Here is a 21,335-nt window from a genome sequence, read left to right as displayed (position 1 = left end):
AATTAGGTCACAGTGAAAGGTCATCTGGAACAGGAATTAGGTCACAGTGAAAGGTCATCCTGAACAGGAATTAGGTCACAGTGAAAGGTCATCCTGAACAGGAATTAGGTCACAGCGAAAGGTCATCTTAAACAGGAATTAGGTCACAGTGAAAGGTCATCTTGAACAGGAATTAGGTCACAGTGAAAGGTCATCCTGAACAGGAATTAGGTCACAGTGAAAGGTCATCTGGAACAGGAATTAGGTCACAGTGAAAGGTCATCCTGAACAGGAATTAGGTCACAGTGAAAGGTCATCCTGAACAGGAATTAGGTCACAGTGAAAGGTCATCTGGAACAGGAATTAGGTCACAGTGAAAGGTCATCCTGAATAGGAATTAGGTCACAGTGAAAGGTCATCTTGAACAGGAATTAGGTCACAGTGAAAGGTCATCTTGAACAGGAATTAGGTCACAGTGAAAGGTCATCTGGAACAGGAATTAGGTCACAGTGAAAGGTCATCCTGAACAGGAATTAGGTCACAGTGAAAGGTCATCCTGAACAGGAATTAGGTCACAGTGAAAGGTCATTCTGAACAGGAATTAGGTCACAGTGAAAGGTCATCCTGAACAGGAATTAGGTCACAGTGAAAGGTCATCTTGAACAGGAATTAGGTCACAGTGAAAGGTCATCTTGAACAGGAATAAGGTCACAGTGAAAGGAGATCTGTACCACGAGTCAAAGTCAAAGTGGTAAGTCATCTGAACCAAAAGTATGGCGTCGCTAAATACTTCATGAAATTATTTATGCACAAGAATATATACAGCAGCGGAATGTTTCGAAAATTTATTATTCATGGAGTAGTCGCCCTTAATAAGTCTATATTTGTAATCAAAGTAGAAAGTTTGTCACCCTTAAGGTGACTATATTTGTAAACAATATAAGGTGTTTGTCACCCTTAAGGTGACTATATTTGTAAACAATATAAGGTGTTTGTCACCCTTAAGGTGACTATATTTGTAAACAATATCAGGTGTTTGTCGTCCATAAGATGAATATATTTGTAAACAATATAAGGTGTTTGTCTCCCTTAAGGTGATTATGTTTGTAAACAATATAAGGAATCTTTCGTCCATAAGGTTGTAAACATATATGTAAACAATGTAAATCTGAATTACTATATTAAACATGACGAATGAAGCCCTTTGCGTAATTTTGGTATTAATAAATAACTCTAAAAATTATGGTGGAAAATATGAATATTTACCAAGATACTGCAGGTGAGGAAGGTGAGGCAGGTGACGGATGAAGACGGGCAGTAGATGTAGTGCAAGGCGCAGGGTGAGGCTCCGGAGGGTGTGAGGCAAGAGGGGTATGGCTGCCTCAGACAAGTGACCATTAAACCGCTCTAAGGTACACTTACTGCCGGGGGCTGTCAGCCTCTCCAAACATTGGTTTCGTATAACACTTGTCTCTTTGCTGTCTAAACTATATCCAAGCTCTAAGGATATGGTTACCTTCATTTTTGCCAGCACTGACAGTGTAGACAGGCGCTGCTTTAGTTGGGATGGATCGTATATGTTTAGGCAAATGTTCATAGGTGTCACCTTCTTAAGAACAAGCGGCAGGACAACACACGAGTCAACACTCTTTATTCTCCACTCTTGTTCTGTACGCAGCTTCTCACACACGGCTTGGATGACGTGCTCACTCCCGCGGGACTCTGCTACATGCTTCAACAGCTCGTCAGTCTCAAGTGTAACCATCTTGCACAGGTCAATTATGTGAGTAATGAACCTGTGCTCTACTCCCCGGGCACACAGCACCCCGGTAGTGCTGACTAAAATGTTCTGCCATCTGGGGCGCTTATTAAACTCTTGTTGCACTTCCCAAATATGAAACGTTGACCCTCTCACGTGATCTCCCAAGCAGCGTTTTTCCTTACGAACAACATCCTCCAAGAGGTCAATGATTATAGAGCTTTCCCCTGACACACGGTGTGATGTTGGATCACCTCGGTCTTGCTCAGCCTTCAACAAGAGAGCGACCAGCCCCCTGCTGGCACAATACTCCTGGTACCTGGCGTGAAAATAGCCAAACACCCACACCACATTGAGGCCCCGACGGTAGCTGGTTCTTGTGAAATAGTTGGACAAGACCTCCTCCTGCGGCAGTCGTAGAGTGTCACACTTCTCCCTAATCTCCGCTTCCGTCTCCGGCCAAAGGTCGTACTCCTGCCTCTGGATCCCTCTTAAACTAATCTCTTCAAAGAACAACAGAAACTGGTCACATTTTCCTTTGGGGTCCACCACATGTTTGTCTGTAAGTCTGGACACCAGTTTACTGGTTATGAAGTCATGAATCTTCTCGTAGACTTGAGTGTTTGTGGTGAGGTTGTTAAATTCTTCTGGAGCCTCGACACACAGCAGCGCCAACAAGGTCAAGGTAAGTGGAGTGTTGAGGTACTCATCCAGGAACTGACTCATCTGCTCCAGCTGCTGGGTAAACCTCCCTGTGATGACACTCCGTTGGCTCTCTTCCTCCACCAGCACCTTGATGGTTCTCTCGGCGAACTCCACGCGACGTTCTGGAGTGATGCCCAAGACGAGGATGTTGCAGCGAGGTCTGGTGTCTGGGACGAGCTGTGACAGTTGTTGGTCCCACCCCGGCCGTGTGGTTATCACCAACCTCACATCCTTGCCAGGCAGGTGCAACAGCTCCTTCACCAGCCTTCCTGAATGGTCGTTGACCTCGTCGTAGCCGTCAATCAGGACTAATATATTTAAGCTCAAGCTTATCTCCTTAAACAGCTGGAAGTCAGCGTCAGAATCACGAAGTGTTTGAGGCAGTAACTGGCGGAGGAGATCATCGAAGGTATTAAGATGTGCGTCCCTGCACTGTACATAGAAAACGAGGTCCACAGTGCCCAGGTGACGTATGGCATCAGGGTCCTCTACCCACTTCTCGAGGATGAGCTTGAGTAAAGTTGTCTTGCCCATACCACCTTCCCCCGTCAGAAAGACACACTCAGGGACTCTTCCGTTCTCTCGTCTCATACTCAAGATGTGTTCATAATCTATATCCTGACCCTTGGCAGCGTGGGAGGGTCTTGCCCCTATGACGGGATCTTCAAGGAGTCGCAGTCGTGTAAAAGCAAGACTTGGGTTGTAGTTAATGTTGAGGAGGAGCCAGGGTGCGGGAACAATCTGGTACAGCAGTTTATACCCGTCAGTTAGCTCCTGCTTGCTCATCTGCTTAACCTCTTCTGTGATGTGGCTTTTGAACATCTTAATCTCCTGGCGGAGCTGTGGCAAGTACGCCACATCTGAGGGATCCAGCGGCTCTCTTACCTTCTCTAGCAGATCACCAATATACTCGGTGACATCTCTGGTCACGTGGTCCACATCCTGGCTGTTTGTCCCACACCGGACGCCGGCCTCAGCCAGCATCTTAGCCAATAAGTCACTGAGCTCCGTCAGTGTTGACGTAAGATCTTGCTCTGACATTTCCACATTATCATGGGCCAACGTGTTTCGGTGTTGCTTCAGGCTGTAAATGAGGTTTTCAAGTGATGGTCCCTGAGGTCCTGGAGTGGTCCACGTGGGGTCATTCATCTCAGCCAGACCACACACACGTTGCAGGAGTTTATACAACAGGGTGATGTCAAAAGTTGCCGCGTCAGAGGAAGCTTCGAGTTTATCCCTCTGGTGAGCATCGAAGACACGCCTGTACTGAGCATTGGTGTACCCCAAGTCCTGAGTGAGGTAAGTCACTACTGGGAAGGTGCCCCGGTACGACCACATAAACACATTTGCTAGCGCGTCTCGTCCTGCCTTAGTCACAGCCAGTCCATACCGCAGTCTGTTCACATCTTCCGGTTGGATAACAGGACTCGAGGCCGCCATATTGGGCCGTATGATTCTCACCTCACACAACTATTGTCAAGTTTCACACAAGCAGTAAATGTCCCACGCTGGTTTTGTTATTATATTATGTTTAAAAACATAACATTGTTTCTCTCTGTCGGAGACGGGCAGCTTGTTAGGCTTGTGTAGGCCTTCCTAAGCCAACGACAGACCTTCCTCAGGATGCATCCCTCAACAGTTGACTAATTTCCAGGTTAATGTTTACTGCTAGGTGAACAGAGGTATCAGGAGGCTGAGCATCTCACACTGCCAGGGAATCAAACTCGGATGTAATCGGTGATGATCCGACTGCATTAACCACAATACAGTCACTTAATTGACCAACAATACAAGTGATTTCCAAAAAAATCCAATTTTACTAAATGTGTTCACATGTTAATGCAATATTCGGTTCCAGCTTTATTTGTTATTTTCAATTTGTTCTTTAACTAGTTAATTTCTTCTGTCTTTATACTCTTCAGAATTCTGTCATCTGGAAGAACAATTTAACGTTATTAAAACAAGATGTTAGTGTTAAACATTGGGCCTGAAATACATTTTTGAGATCACTAAAACAAATAAAGTTCCAAAGTCTGCCTCCTGCATTTTGTTATATTTTATAACTTAAAACTTGTCAATATTTTGACCTAACTCCTGTGATCATTGTGGTGTTGGCTTCTGGTTTAGGTAGAGTAATGGTGCTCATTTTCTCACACAGAAATATACGGTGTAGCATTTAGTAATGTTATTCTCTGCCTTTATCTTACTCTTGTAAGGACCTATTTAGATTATGCAGTTCAGTTTGGTCAACATACAATATACTGGACATAATTTAACTTGAACCCATAAAGAGAAGAATGACAAAGTTGATCTCAGGAATTAGAAATCTCCCTTATTAAGAGAGATTAAGGAAGCTATGTTTACACATTCTTCGGAAAGTATAGTTGATATTATTGATGTTGTCAAAAGGATGAAAAGTTATGTCGAAGGTTGTAATAATAAGTTGTTAACTATATCAACACAAAATAGAACAAGAAATGATAAATCTGTATTAATAAGAAATAATGTCTGCTTCTCTGTCTATGCGAGCTAGAAGACCCTACTCAGGGAGCTAGCCTCACCTAATTTCTAACAGTAATTCTTTCTGGGTATGTGCCCAACAGGGAATGGCATATATGTAGGGAGTACAACTTTAAAGAGTACCAAAGCTACCCCCCTACCACGAACTTTGCTATATCATATTAATTAGGCTTTGAATTATTTATTTATTTTCTTGCTAGGGTTCCCAGCTGAGCTTCTGTGTAGATCGCCCTCTCCCCCTCCGCTCTCTTGTGGACAATATTCACAGTATAATGTTAACAACTTACATGGAGTTTACTACAAGTAAACTTCCGTCCCCTGAGAGTCTCTTATAGGAGCAATGATGGCGGGCCGCGTAGAGGCTCATCATATAAAATGGCCGCCTAGAGGCACATAAAATGGCCGCCTAGAGGCACATAAAATGGCTGACTAGAGGCACATAAAATGGCCGCCAGGAGGTACATAAAGGGCCGCCTAGAGGCACATAAAGGGCCGCCTAGAAGAACATAATGGATCGCCTAGAGGCAAATAAAATGGCCGCCTAGAGGCAAATAAAACGGCCGGCATGAGGCAAAAAAATGGCCGCCTAGAGGCTCTTAAAATTGGCCCCATAAAAGCCCATAAACGGGTCGCCTACAGGCACAAAAAGGGCCTCTCAGAGGCACATAAAACGGCCGCCATGAGGCCAAAAAAAGTCCGCCTTGAGGCACATAAAATGGCCACCTCGAGGCACAAAAAAGGCCGCCTTGACGCACATAAAATGGCCGCCAAGAGGCACATAAAATGGCCGCCTAGAGGCCCCAAAAAAAGCCGCATAGAGACAAAAAAGGGCCGCCTTGAGGTACATAAAGGGCCGCCTAGATGCACATAAAGGGCCAGCCTAGAGGCACATAAAGGGGCCGCCTAGAGGCACATAAAGGGCCGCCTAGAGGCACATAAAGGGGCCGCCTAGAGGCACATAAAGGGCCGCCTAGAGGCACATAAAGGGGCCGCCTAGAGGCACATAAAGGGCCGCCTAGAGGAACATAAAGGGCCACCTAGATGCACATAAAGGGGCAGCCTAGAGGCACATAAAGAGCCAATTAGAGGCACATAAAGGGGCCGCCTAGAGGTGCATAAAGGTGCCGCCTAGAGGTGCATAAAGGAGCCGCCTAGAGGCACATAAAGGGGCCGCCTAGAGGCACATAAAGAGCCGATTAGAGGCACATAAAGGGGCCGCCTAGAGGCACATAAAGAGCCGATTAGAGGCACATAAAGGGGCCGCCTAGAGGCACATAAAGGGGCCGCCTAGAGGCACATAAAGGGGCCGCCTAGAGGTACATAAAGGGCCGCCTAGAGGCACATTAAGGGCCGACTAGAGGCACATAAAGGGGCCGACTAGAGGCACATAAAGGGGCCGCCTAGAGGCATATAAAGAGGCCGCCTAGAGGCACATTAAGGGCCGACTAGAGGCACATAAAGGGGCCGCCTAGAGGCACATAAAGGGGCCGACTAGAGGCACATAAAGTGGCCGCCTAGAGGTAAATAAAGGGCCGCCTAGAGGCACATTAAGGGCCGACTAGAGGCACATAAAGGGGCCGCCTAGAGGCACATAAAGGGGCCGACTAGAGGCACATAAAGGGTCGTCTAGAGGCACATAAAGGGGCCGCCTAAAGGCACATAAAGGGGCCGCCTAGAGGCACATAAAGGGGCCGCCTAGAGGCATATAATGGGGCCGGCAAGAGGTAAATAAAGGGGCCGCCTAAAGGTATATAAAGAGCCGCCTAGAGGCACATAAAGGGCCGCCTAGAGGCACATAACGGGCCGCCTAGAAGTACATAAAGTGCCGCCTAGAAGTACATAAAGGCCCGCCTAGAAGTACATAAAGGGCCGCCTAGAGGTACATAATGAGGTCACCTAGAGGTACATAAACTGCCACCTAGAGGTGCATAAAGGGGCAGCCTAGAGGCACATAAAGGGGCCGCCTAGAGGCACATAAAGGGCCGCCTAGAGGTACATAAAGGGCCGCCTAGAGGTACATAACGGGGCCGCCTACAGGCACATAAAGGGGCCGCCTAGAGGTACATAAATGGGCCACCGGGAGGTACATAAAGGGCCGCCTAGAGGTACATAAAGGGGCCGCCCAGAGGCACATAAAAGGGCCGTCTAGAGGTACATAACGGGGCCGCCTAGAGGTACATAAAGAGCCGCCTAGAGGTACATAAAGGAGCCGCCTAGAGGCACATAAAGGGGCCGCCTAGAGGCACATAAAGGGGCCGCCTAGAGGAATATAAAGGGGCCGCCTAGAGGTACATAAAGGGGCCGCCTTGAGGTACATAAAGGGCCGCCTAGAGGTACATAAAGGGCCACCTAGAGGCACATAAAGTGCCGCCTAGAGGCACATAAAGGGGCGCCTAGAGGCACGTAAAGGGGCGCCTAGAGGTACATAAAGGGCCGCCTAGAGGAACATAAAGGGCCACCTTGAGGTACATAAAGGGGCGCCTAGAGGTACATAAAGGGCCGCCTAGAGGTGCATAAAGGGCCGCCTAGAGGTGCATAAAGGGCCGCCTAGAGGTACATAAAGGGCCGCCTAGAGGAACATAAAGGGCCGCCTAGAGGTACATAAAAGGCCGCCTATAGGAACATAAAAGGCCGCCTGGAGGTATATAAAGGGCCACATGGAGGTACATAATGGGCCGCCTAGAGGTGCATAAAGGGCCGCCTAGAGGCACTTAAAGGGCCACATGGAGGTACATAATGGGCCGCCTAGAGGTGCATAAAGGGGCCGACTAGAGGTACATAAAGGGACCTCCTAAATGCACATAAAGGGCTGCCTAGAGGTACATAAAGTGGCCGCCTAGAGGTACATAAAGAGGCCACCTAGAGGTACATAAAGGGGCCGCCTAGAGGTACATAAAGAGGCCGCCTAGAGGTACATAAGGTGACCTCCTAGATGTACATAAAGAGGCCGCCTAGAGGCACATAAAAGGCCTCCTAGAGGCACATAAAAAGGCCGCCAGGAGGTACATAAAGGGCCGCCTAGAGGCACATAAAGGGCCGCCTAGAAGAACATAATGGATCGCCTAGAGGCAAATAAAATGGCCGCCTAGAGGCAAATAAAACGGCCGGCATGAGGCAAAAAAATGGCCGCCTAGAGGCTCTTAAAATTGGCCCCATAAAAGCCCATAAACGGGTCGCCTACAGGCACAAAAAGGGCCTCTCAGAGGCACATAAAACGGCCGCCATGAGGCCAAAAAAAGTCCGCCTTGAGGCACATAAAATGGCCACCTCGAGGCACAAAAAAAGCCGCCTTGACGCACATAAAATGGCCGCCAAGAGGCACATAAAATGGCCGCCTAGAGGCCCAAAAAAAAGCCGCATAGAGACAAAAAAGGGCCGCCTTGAGGTACATAAAGGGCCGCCTAGATGCACATAAAGGGCCAGCCTAGAGGCACATAAAGGGGCCGCCTAGAGGCACATAAAGGGCCGCCTAGAGGCACATAAAGGGGCCGCCTAGAGGCACATAAAGGGCCGCCTAGAGGCACATAAAGGGGCCGCCTAGAGGCACATAAAGGGCCGCTTAGAGGTACATAAAGGGCCACCTAGATGCACATAAAGGGGCAGCCTAGAGGCACATAAAGAGCCAATTAGAGGCACATAAAGGGGCCGCCTAGAGGTGCATAAAGGTGCCGCCTAGAGGTGCATAAAGGAGCCGCCTAGAGGCACATAAAGGGGCCGCCTAGAGGCACATAAAGAGCCGATTAGAGGCACATAAAGGGGCCGCCTAGAGGCACATAAAGAGCCGATTAGAGGCACATAAAGGGGCCGCCTAGAGGCACATAAAGGGGCCGCCTAGAGGCACATAAAGGGGCCGCCTAGAGGTACATAAAGGGCCGCCTAGAGGCACATTAAGGGCCGACTAGAGGCACATAAAGGGGCCAACTAGAGGCACATAAAGGGGCCGCCTAGAGGCACATAAAAAGGCCGCCTAGAGGCACATTAAGGGCCGACTAGAGGCACATAAAGGGGCCGCCTAGAGGCACATAAAGGGGCCGACTAGAGGCACATAAAGTGGCCGCCTAGAGGTAAATAAAGGGCCGCCTAGAGGCACATTAAGGGCCGACTAGAGGCACATAAAGGGGCCGCCTAGAGGCACATAAAGGGGCCGACTAGAGGCACATAAAGGGTCGTCTAGAGGCACATAAAGGGGCCGCCTAAAGGCACATAAAGGGGCCGCCTAGAGGCACATAAAGGGGCCGCCTAGAGGCATATAATGGGGCCGGCAAGAGGTAAATAAAGGGGCCGCCTAAAGGTATATAAAGAGCCGCCTAGAGGCACATAAAGGGCCGCCTAGAGGCACATAACGGGCCGCCTAGAAGTACATAAAGTGCCGCCTAGAAGTACATAAAGGCCCGCCTAGAAGTACATAAAGGGCCGCCTAGAGGTACATAATGAGGTCACCTAGAGGTACATAAACTGCCACCTAGAGGTGCATAAAGGGGCAGCCTAGAGGCACATAAAAGGGCCGCCTAGAGGCACATAAAGGGCCGCCTAGAGGTACATAAAGGGCCGCCTAGAGGTACATAACGGGGCCGCCTACAGGCACATAAAGGGGCCGCCTAGAGGTACATAAATGGGCCACCGGGAGGTACATAAAGGGCCGCCTAGAGGTACATAAAGGGGCCGCCTTGAGGTACATAAAGGGCCGCCTAGAGGTACATAAAGGGCCACCTAGAGGCACATAAAGTGCCGCCTAGAGGCACATAAAGGGGCGCCTAGAGGCACGTAAAGGGGCGCCTAGAGGTACATAAAGGGCCGCCTAGAGGAACATAAAGGGCCGCCTAGAGGAACATAAAGGGCCGCCTAGAGGTACATAAAGGGCCGCCTAGAGGTACATAAAGGGCCGCCTAGAGGTGCATAAAGGGCCGCCTAGAGGTGCATAAAGGGCCGCCTAGAGGTACATAAAGGGCCGCCTAGAGGAACATAAAGGGCCGCCTAGAGGTACTTAAAGGGCCACATGGAGGTACATAATGGGCCGCCTAGAGGTGCATAAAGGGGCCGACTAGAGGTACATAAAGGGACCTCCTAAATGCACATAAAGGGCTGCCTAGAGGTACATAAAGTGGCCGCCTAGAGGTACATAAAGAGGCCACCTAGAGGTACATAAAGGGGCCGCCTAGAGGTACATAAAGAGGCCGCCTAGAGGTACATAAGGTGACCTCCTAGATGTACATAAAGAGGCCGCCTAGAGGCACATGAAAGGCCTCCTAGAGGCACATAAAAAGGCCGCCTAGAGGTACATAAAGAGGCCGCCTAAATGCACATAAAGGGCTGCCTGGAGGTACATAAAGGGGCCGCTTAGAGGTACATAAAGGGCCGCCTAGAGGTACATAAAGAGGCCGCCTAGAGGCACATATAGGGGCCGCCTAGAGGCACATAAAGGGGCCGCCTAGAGGTACATAAAGGGGCCGCTTAGAGGTACATAAAGGGCCGCCTAGAGGTACATAAAGAGGCCGCCTAGAGGCACATAAAAGGGCCGCCTAGAGGCACATAAAGGGGCCGCCTGGAGGTACATAAAGGGCCGCCTGGAGGTACATAAAAGGCCGCCTAGACGTACAAAAAGGGCCGCCTAGAGGCATATAAAGAGGCCGCCTAGAGGTACATAAAGTGGCCGCATAGAGGTACATAAAGGGCCGCCTAGAGGCACATGAAGGGCCGCCTAGAGGCACATAAAGGGCCGCCTAGAGGTACATAAAGGGCCGCCTAGAGTTACATAAAGAGACCGCCTGGAGGTACATAAAGAGGCCACCTAGAGGCGCATAAAGGGGCCGCCTAGAGGCACATAAAGGGGCCGCCTAGAGGCGTTTAAAGGGGCACCTAGAGGTATATAAAGGGCCGCCTAGAGGAACATAAAGGGCCGCCTAGTGGTACTTAAAAGGCCACATAGAGGAACATAAAGGGCCGCCTAGAGGTAGACAAAGGGGCCGCCCAGAAGCACATAAAGGGCCGCCTAGAGGCTCATAAAAAGGCCGCCTAGAGGTGCATAAAGGGGCCGCCTAGAGGCACATAAAAGGGCCGCCTAGAGGTACATAAAAAGGCCGCCTAGAAGTACATAATTAAGCCTGCAAGAGGCACTTAAAGGGCCGCCTAGAGGTACATAAAGGGCCGCCTAGAGGCACATAAAGGGCCGCCTAGAGGCACATAAAGGGCCCCCTATAGGCACATAAAGGGCCTAATGGAGGTACATATATGGCCTCCTGAAGCTATATAAAGGGCAGCCTAGTGATACATAAAAGGCCGCCTAGAGGTGAATAAAGAACATAAGAACATAAGAACAAAGGTAACTGCAGAAGGCCTATTGGCCCATACGAGGCAGCTCCTATTCTATAACCACCCAATCCCACTCATATACTTGTCCAACCCGTGCTTGAAACAATCGAGGGACCCCACCTCCACAATGTTACGCGGCAATTGGTTCCACAAATCAACAACCCTGTTACTGAACCAGTATTTACCCAAGTCTTTCCTAAATCTAAACTTATCCAATTTATATCCATTGTTTCGTGTTCTGTCCTGTGTTGATACTTTTAATACCCTATTAATATCCCCCCGGTTATGTCCATTCATCCACTTGTAAACCTCTATCATGTCACCCCTAACTCTTCGCCTTTCCAGTGAATGCAACTTAAGCTTTGTTAATCTTTCTTCATATGAAAGATTTCTAATTTGGGGAATTAACTTAGTCATCCTACGCTGGACACGTTCAAGTGAATTTATATCCATTCTATAATATGGCGACCAAAACTGAACTGCATAATCTAAATGGGGCCTAACTAGAGCAAGATATAGCTTGAGAACCACACCAGGTGTCTTGTTACTAACGCTGCGATTAATAAATCCAAGTGTCCGATTTGCCTTATTACGAACATTTATGCATTGATCCTTTTGTTTTAAATTCTTACTAATCATAACTCCCAGATCCCTTTCGCAATCCGACTTCGCAATCACAACACCATCTAGCTCGTATCTTGTAACTCTATCATCATTACCTAACCTCAGAACTTTACATTTATCAGCATTAAACTGCATCTGCCAATCCTTTGACCATTTCAAAACCCTATCTAGATCAACTTGAAGTGATAGTGAGTCCTCCTCCGAATTAATTTCCCTACCGATTTTCGTATCATCGGCAAATTTGCAAATGTTGCTACTCAAACCTGAATCTAAATCATTTATATATATTATAAACAACAGAGGTCCCAGGACAGAGCCTTGAGGCACTCCACTTACAACATTTTCCCACTCTGAGTAGAGGCAGGAAAGATTATTTTGGAGGAAGACCAATCAATGGGATGATTAGAATCCCTCACATGGCAGCAGAGAGCATTGTTAGTGTCTGCAGACTTAACACTTCTCTTGTGTTCTTTAAGTCTGTCATTCAGTGTACGGCCAGTTTCGCCAAAGTATTGGAGAGGACAAGACGAACAGGAAATGGAGTAGACACCAGCAGCATTAGAAGCAGGAGGAGCAGTGTGAACTAGATTGCTACGAAGTGTGTTACATAGAGGGCCACCTAGAGGTACATAAAGGGCCACCTAGAGGCACATAAAAGGGCCAACTAGAGGCACATAAAACGGCCGCCTAGAGGCAGTGTGCTGCTCCTCCTGCTTATGTACCTCTAGGCGGTCCTTTATGTGCCTCTTGGCGGCCCTTTATGTACCTCTAGTCGGCCCTTTATGTGGCCTCTAGGCTGCCCTTTATGTACCTCTAGACGGCACCTTTATGTACCTCTACGCGACCCTTTATGTGCCTCTAGGTGGCCATTTATGTGCCTCTTGGCAGCCCCTTTATGTACCTCTAGGCGGCCCTTTATGTACCTCTAGGCAGCCTTTTATGTGCCTCTAGGTGGCTATTTATGTGCCTCTTAGCGGCCCTTTATGTGCCTCTAGGCGGCCTTTTATGTACCTCTAAGCGGGTTTTATTTGCCTCTAGGCGGTCCTTTAGGTGCCCCTTGGCGGCCTCTTTATGTACCTCTAGGTGGCCATTTATGTGCCTCTAGACAGCCCTTTATGTGCCTCTAGGCGGCCTCTTATGTACCTCTAGGCGGCCCCTATATGTACCTCTAGGTTGACCTTTTTGTACATCTTAGTGGCCATTTATGTACCTCTAGGTGGCCCTTTATGTGCTTCTAGGCGGCCCTTTTTTTGGGCCTCTAGGCTGCCATTTTGTGGGCCTCTTATCGGCCATTTTATATGCCTTCAGGCGGCCCTTTATGGGCCTCTAGGCAGAAATTTTAGGGGCTTCTAGGCGACCATTTTATGTGCCTCTAGGTAGTCCCTTTATGGGCTTCTAAAGGGCCAATTTATGTCCTACTAGGCGGCCCTTTTATGGGCCTAATGGCGGCCATTTTATATGTTGGGATCGAACTGTCGAAAACCCAACACATTTAAATAGGTTTGTTCCGTGATTGCTTTCCTTATTTGTCTTTGTAATCCAAGGGGTTACAATAATTTAATGAGGTGTCAGTCTCAGCATGACCTATTGTCAGCTGCGACTGTAACAAGAGAGCAGTATATAGAACATGAACATCATAACAGCATGAACAGGCCACGTGGAGGATGAACAACCCACAGGCGCCAGACAGGCGGCGGCAGACAATGTAAAAGTTACACCTCTGTACAAGTTAGCCATAGAGTCAGGTCAACGGTCATCGAATCACAAAGAGGTCAGAGTTGATGCCGTCATGATAATCTTCAGGGATTAACCCCTAAACATCAAAGGCAAAACCCTCATGTTCAGCTGAGGAGCAGCAGATCATGGGACAGTCAATAGAGTGGGCGCAGCCCAGTAGGAAGGTGTGTGTGTGGACTCGGGGAAGGAACATCATCTTCCCAGGAAAACTGTGGAACAACATACGAGTAAGTACGGCTCTCTTGTACTAAAGCACCTCATTCAGTACCCTTGGCCTCTAGTAGGGAATATAGTTAGGGAGTGTCATATTTAATTAATTCAATAAAGTCATATATTAAGTGTTATAAAATGTGTATTAATGGTTCCTTGTCTTAGTGATATTGGGCCTACCGTCCCCTTTGCCCCATTGACCTAGTGTTCTTAATTATCCCGTACTCCTCCCCCCGTTCGTCTTGTGTTGAGGTGTTAGTATTGGGTGTGTCCCGCCTTATTCTTGTGTACTCTATAGTTCCCAAGTGGTCAGGATTATTCGAGTGACAGGCCAGGATCCTTGTACTGTTCAATTGTCCCCTACACCTGTCATGGTAGGTTATTCCATCTGCAAGACCTACGACTCTCACTCCGGTCCCCTGTCCGGTAACTCAGGGTGGTGGCAGCGTCACTCGGTAACTCATACGATAGGCTGTGACTACGATTATCTCTATCTTTCTGTCTCACTCTCTCTCACTAGTGTCTCACTCTCCCTCGCCCTCACTCGCTCTCGTTCTCCCTCCCTTGCTCTCGTTCTCGCTCTGCCTCACTCTTCCTCTCTCTCTCGCTCTCGCTCTGCCTCACTCTTCCTCTCTCGCTCTCTCTCTCTCTTCTGTTTACTGGTTTACGTCTTCGTATGACGGCCCGAGTGTTAACATCTTACATGATCGATAGCATCTGTTATTACCATAGAAAGAGCGGAGATTACACGGTTAGCTCAGTGGTAGTAGCGGGTGCGCAGGCGAGATATTACACGACACACGTGGTGCTGAGGCCTGACAAGGGACAAGATATAATTTTGGAATAGACTGCATCATGGATATATTCGGCTATATCACTAAAAATATAAGTGAGAACATTATATACAATTTAATATATGTATAGGGGTACCACCTCTGGTGCAAATGTAGGGACCCATAGCCTCGGAGAAGAAAATAAAGAGTACTCAGAGAAGACCTTGTGGATCCTCACTGAACACTTTGATATTTTCTTCTCCTACCACCCCTATTCTTTTGTTAAGTGTGTATATTTATCTAACTTTATTTGAAAATGTCATTACACAAAAAAAGTTACAATATTGATTACATACAGGGTACAAGGCTGCTTGTCACAAGTTGAATAGCTCCTCCAGCTCCTCAGATGGCGGGCAGGAACCATGGATGCAGTGAGCATTTCCTCTCTGGATTGCCACACTAAGGTGCTGAAAAAGAAAACTGGCAGCTCTGGGGTCTCTAGTTGTTTCGATTAGCTTAGACCCCAACTCCTTTAAAAAGCTAGCAGCACTTTTACCCCAGGCACCAAGCGTCTCTGAGGCAATGGGGACAAAATTGTAGTGGTGCTCAAGGTCTCTGTATTTACGTGACTTGGCCGCTTCCCGGTGATTGGCAGCTCCTCCTGCTTGTGTAGCACTGAAGTCAACATAGGTATTGGCTAAAGTTGAAACGCAAGTGTAGTCCCACACCAACTGTCTACCATTCTTCCAGGGGTTCACCGTAATTCCGTCTGGGCGACCGACAGGCTCATCAGGGTTGCGGGACATTAGGTAACGGGGCTCTCTCTCTGCTGGACAACCGGCTGTGGTAAGGCTTCTCTTAATAATGTCATTAACCTCGCCGTGTCTTGCATGCCATCCTCCGGTCCTTTGGCAAAGAAGGCCATGCCGTCCATATCTGTCGGCCTCTGACTCGCCGCAAATACACCTGTATTCGGTGTGGATTGGGGCAGCTAGGCGGAGAGCCACGGCAATTTGGAGGGCCTGTGGTGTGAGACGGGTGCCGGTTGCTAACATTGGGGTTGCTAATAGGAAATCACCTGCATGGGGAGCTGCTACAGCTCTAAGTCGGGCAGTGTCATGTGGTGTCGTCGCAGCTTCTAGCAAAGTTGCAGCTTCTTGGTCGGCAATGGGGCGATCCCAGCTGGATTGCTTATGGGCTTCAGAAGGCGGTGGTTGGGGTGCTGGTCCTGCGAGAGAGACCCATTTGGTTGTGCAGTCTGTGAAGCTGGGATCATGCACCCCTGCCTGTTGAACTAGGTGCTCAGGTAGGATTTCCTTCACCAGGTTGTCAGACCCCACTGAAGAGGACAGGAATGCTGGTACAGCAATTTGTGTTGCTGTGCGCACGCCAAGGCCCCCGAGTCTGACAGGAAGGGAGGCCTGTTTCCACTGTGAGTCGCTGAGGGAAAGATTGAGGGCTTTTTCTAGTGTTGATTTCAGCAAGCTGTCATACTCTTCTAATTTAATATTGTTGAAAGATGGCGAACATCTTAGAAAGTAGGTCAGCCTGGGAAGGGACAAGCATCTGGTGATGAGGTAAAGTGCATCATGAGCATCGATGTCTTCAATCCTCTCGTTCATCCTCTTCAGGTCAGTGATCTTCTTACCAAGGACCCCGTCGATGGCATTCCTTCCAAGAGGAGCACCTAGGAGTGTGCTGTCCTCAGGGTTGGTTGTATGAATGTCAGGCAAAACAACCTTTATTTGCTCTATTATGTGCTGGTTGGTGGAGGTTATTTCGCACTTGGAAGGGTTCAGGGTGAGGCCTAGGCTTGCTCCTTGCTCCTGGATTATTCTTATGTCGTCCAAGAGGGAGGCTGGGGAGCCGGCTAGAGTACCATCATCCAAAAACCAAATGTTGAGCTCACTGGACAGGTTATCGGTGACTTCCTTGATAACTAGGCAGAACAGAAAAGGAGCAAGGGGGTCACCTTGTTGAACACCTTCTTGTGATTCAATTTCATGTTCCCCGAATAACAGAGTTAGATTCTTGCTGTAGCATGAGTTTACAAACGGGTAGAGGGAAGGAAAAAGGCGATGAACTGCACTGAGTACTGCATCCCTTCTAACCAGATTGAAAGCATTTTTGAAGTCCAGCTTTATCAGGGCTTTTTCATTCGTAATGTTGGCAATGTAGGCTCTAGCTGCATGAGCCGCTGCCTCACACCCTTGGGGAATGCCAAACCCAAGCTGTTTTGGCTTCAGCATGTCGGCTGCTGCCTGACTAACTGCTCTAGCAGCAGCCTTAGCGACGAGACGCCGGAGTGAATTGCCGACAGCTATCGGTCTGATTCCTCCATCTTTTTTCCTCAGGGCACAGAGGGTAGCGCCAAAAAAGAGAGGCCGTATGGTCTCTGGTATGTTGCCAGCTAGACATGTGTTGGCGAATCTAGTTAGTTCCACCAGGAGGCCCTGTGCAATGTCTCCCAGTGCAGGGTTGAGCATTTGTTTGATGTGGTTGGGTCGTAGTCCTGTGAACCCACCTGCTGATCCTGGTGGGAAGGATAAAGCTGCTTTGTGCACCATGGATTCGAGCACACACAGGGGTTCTGCTCTGGTGACACCGACTAGGGGAACACTGTCGTCACGAGGAGCTCTGGGTGGGTGTTTTTCCCTCAGGGCTTGTGCTGTATCGGCATCCCTGGTGGCAACTGTGTCTTCACTGGTGATGACTCTGATCGCCCCTATTGTGTTGCCTTCTTCTATTTTCTTGCTGACTGTTGCTCTGATTTTGGATGCCTCGGTTCTGCTGTTGATACCTTTCCTGCGGTGGGTGTTTTTAGCACGGGTGGGGAGGGGTGCCTGGTTGTCCTCTCTAGGAAAACTATTTATAGCCATAATGACCGAGGAAGCTAGTGATTTGTCTCTCCTTGCAGGGACAGCTAGGCATATGTTTCCAAACAGGAGAAGGTTGTGCCATGCTTGGATAGTTCCGGGGGAGTCATTGACCTTTTTCAAGAGGCTGGATAGTTTGGCTGCTGCCTGGGGCCGGGCAGCTTTGGGGATGTGCTGCAGGGTTCCAACCGATGTTGCTTTGATGGCTTCTAGTAGATTCTCAGTCGAAATGAAGCTGTTAGAGGTGTTTTCCCTGACTGCTGGAGTGGGGCCTTGATTGATACCCTCTTTGGGAGGGCGCCACATACCCGGACAATCGGTTCCGTTGTGAGCATGCTTGCGCACATCTCCGTTACGCTTGAGTCTCCACACCTTGTCACACACTTGGCATGTGCCATACCTGTCGTCGATTGATGGCTCCTCTTGGCTGAGAGAAGCCTGGCTGTCAGTCGTGACCTGCGACATCAGCGGGCGCTGGGTGGGCGCTGGGCGGGCGCTGGGTGGACGCTGGGCGGGCGCTGGGCGGGCTCTGGGCGGGCGCTGGGTGGGCGCTGGGCGGAAGTAGCGTGAGGGGGTGGACACAGGGAGGTAGCGGTCGCGGTTGGGGGTGGGGCAGGGGGAAGAGGGTGACTCTTGGGTTGGGTGACGGTACACACTGGCGGGTATGGGGAGTGGGGGGGGGGGGGTCAGAGGGGTGACACTAACACGTTTGTATAATCTCGTGATATATCACTGCACAATATAAACTGGTTCACTGTGGACTCGATGCACTTAAAACACGATACCAGTTTCCCGAGAGCCGAGGTATCTATTTTTCATTGATATTTTCATAAACACTTACACACTGGTCACCCCCCTCGACTGACCGCACAACAACACCCCATCCCCACCACCCCCAACCCCCCACCCCAACCACCATAACCGAGGGAGCCCCTCAGGGCGCCCTTGTTGGCCCTCACTGCAGTTCAAACGATTCCACACTGCCAATCCACTTGTTTGATTGTTTTTGCTTGCGATAGTTCACCCTGGACACTTCCCGCCACCCTCACACCTTCCCAGGATGTTCACACTGCACACTGTTGAGTCTGGGTCCGGTGAGGTCAGGATGTCACAAGATAATGGCACATGGCTGGCAGAGCCTCCTCCCAGCGTCCGTTCCCTGAGGCGCCCACAGGGGAATATGTTAAGACACTGTACATGATAGGTACAGTTATATATATATATATGTCGTACCTAGTAGCCAGAACGCACTTCTCAGCCTACTATGCAAGGCCCGATTTGCCTAATATGCCAAGTTTTCCTGAATTAATATATTTTCTCTAATTTTTTTCTTATGAAATGATAAAGCTACCCATTTCATTATGTATGAGGTCAATTTTTTTTTATTGGAGTTAAAATTAACGTAGATATATGACCGAACCTAACCAACCTTACCTAACCTAACCTAACCTATCTTTATAGGTTAGGTTCGGTTAGGTAGCCGAAAAAGGTAGGTTAGGTTAGGTAGGTTAGGTAGTCGAAAAACAATTAATTCATGAAAACTTGGCTTATTAGGCAAATCGGGCCTTGCATAGTAGGCTGAGAAGTGCGTTCTGGCTACTAGGTACGACATATATATATATATATATATATATATATATATATATTATTAAATATGACCGAAAAAGTAAGATTAATAATTCTAACACGAATTTTCTCAATCTTTCGTACATTACGCTTCACTGTTGGAGGTAAATCAAAAATCACTTCTCCAAAATTCATTTTTATTTCTAGTCTGACGCGACACGGGCGCGTTTCGTAAAACTTATTACATTTTCAAAGACTTCACAAATACACAACTGATTAGAACTTACGTATCTCTGCTATTATATCTACATTTGAGTGAGGTGGGAGGGATGACGTGGCATATAGTGATGTGGCATTAACACAAGACAGAACATGAGGGGATATTAATAGGGTATTAAAAGTATCAACACAAGACAGAACACGAAACAATGGGTATTGAATAGAAGTGTTTGTAGAAAGCCTATTGGTCCATATTTCTTGATGCTTCTATATTGGAGCGGAGTCTTGAGGTGGGTAGAATATAGTTGTGCAATAATTGGCTGTTGATTGCTGGTGTTGACTTCTTGATGTGTAGTGCCTCGCAAACGTCAAGCCGCCTGCTATCACTGTATCTATCGATGATTTCTGTGTTGTTTACTAGGATTTCTCTGGCGATGGTTTGGTTATGGGAAGAGATTATATGTTCCTTAATGGAGCCCTGTTGCTTATGCATCGTTAAACGCCTAGAAAGAGATGTTGTTGTCTTGCCTATATACTGGGTTTTTTGGAGCTTACAGTCCCCAAGTGGGCATTTGAAGGCATAGACGACGTTAGTCTCTTTTAAAGCGTTCTGTTTTGTGTCTGGAGAGTTTCTCATGAGTAGGCTGGCCGTTTTTCTGGTTTTATAGTAAATCGTCAGTTGTATCCTCTGATTTTTGTCTGTAGGGATAACGTTCCTATTAACAATATCTTTCAGGACCCTTTCCTCCGTTTTATGAGCTGTGGAAAAGAAGTTCCTGTAAAATAGTCTAATAGGGGTTATAGGTGTTGTGTTAGTTGTCTCTTCAGAGGTTGCATGGCTTTTCACTTTCCTTCTTATGATGTCTTCGATGAAACCATTGGAGAAGCCGTTATTGACTAGAACCTGCCTTACCCTACAGAGTTCTACGTCGACTTGCTTCCATTCTGAGCTGTGGCTGAGAGCACGGTCGACGTATGCGTTAACAACACTCCTCTTGTACCTGTCAGGGCAGTCGCTGTTGGCATTTAGGCACATTCCTATGCTTGTTTCCTTAGTGTAGACTGCAGTGTGGAAACCTCCGCCCTTTTCCATGACTGTTACATCTAGAAAAGGCAGCTTCCCATCCTTTTCCGTCTCGTAAGTGAAACGCAGCACGGAACTCTGCTCAAATGCCTCCTTCAGCTCCTGCAGATGTCTGACATCAGGTACCTGTGTAAAAATGTCGTCAACATACCTGCAGTATATGGCCGGTTTCAAGTTCATGTCGACTAAGACTTTTTGCTCGATGGTACCCATGTAGAAGTTTGCAAACAGGACACCTAGGGGAGAACCAAGGGAGAAAAGAGGCACCCTTCTTGAGCCCGGATGGGCACATGTATAAGCAAGTAGATGGGGTCGCCATGGGTTCTCCCCTAGGTGTCCTGTTTGCAAACTTCTACATGGGTACCATCGAGCAAAAAGTCTTAGTCGACATGAACTTGAAACCGGCCATATACTGCAGGTATGTTGACGACATTTTTACACAGGTACCTGATGTCAGACATCTGCAGGAGCTGAAGGAGGCATTTGAGCAGAGTTCCGTGCTGCGTTTCACTTACGAGACGGAAAAGGATGGGAAGCTGCCTTTTCTAGATGTAACAGTCATGGAAAAGGGCGGAGGTTTCCACACTGCAGTCTACACTAAGGAAACAAGCATAGGAATGTGCCTAAATGCCAACAGCGACTGCCCTGACAGGTACAAGAGGAGTGTTGTTAACGCATACGTCGACCGTGCTCTCAGCCACAGCTCAGAATGGAAGCAAGTCGACGAAGAACTCTGTAGGGTAAGGCAGGTTCTAGTCAATAACGGCTTCTCCAATGGTTTCATCGAAGACATCATAAGAAGGAAAGTGAAAAGCCATGCAACCTCTGAAGAGACAACTAACACAACACCTATAACCCCTATTAGACTATTTTACAGGAACTTCTTTTCCACAGCTCATAAAACGGAGGAAAGGGTCCTGAAAGATATTGTTAATAGGAACGTTATCCCTACAGACAAAAATCAGAGGATACAA

The 21,335-nt window shown here is 48.2% G+C and overlaps 1 protein-coding gene across 1 annotated transcript; it reads right to left on the bottom strand.

Annotated features, from left to right (window-relative positions):
• Positions 1-1,219: 1,219 nt before the first annotated feature.
• On the bottom strand, positions 1,220-3,932 carry LOC123749016 (uncharacterized). Its single transcript, XM_069301544.1, has 2 exons — positions 3,512-3,932; positions 1,220-3,427 (listed from the first exon to the last, which is right to left on the bottom strand). Exons 1-2 carry the CDS (start codon positions 3,881-3,883, stop codon positions 1,220-1,222), a joined length of 2,580 nt encoding a protein of 859 aa, XP_069157645.1. The 5' UTR covers positions 3,884-3,932.
• Positions 3,933-21,335: the final 17,403 nt, after the last annotated feature.

This window comes from Procambarus clarkii, chromosome 46 (genome assembly GCF_040958095.1).
Source record: "Procambarus clarkii isolate CNS0578487 chromosome 46, FALCON_Pclarkii_2.0, whole genome shotgun sequence".
In the NCBI taxonomy this organism is placed as follows: Eukaryota; Metazoa; Arthropoda; class Malacostraca; order Decapoda; family Cambaridae; genus Procambarus; species Procambarus clarkii.
Note: the sequence above shows the minus strand (reverse complement) of the source record. Positions and strands in the feature narration are given on the sequence as shown.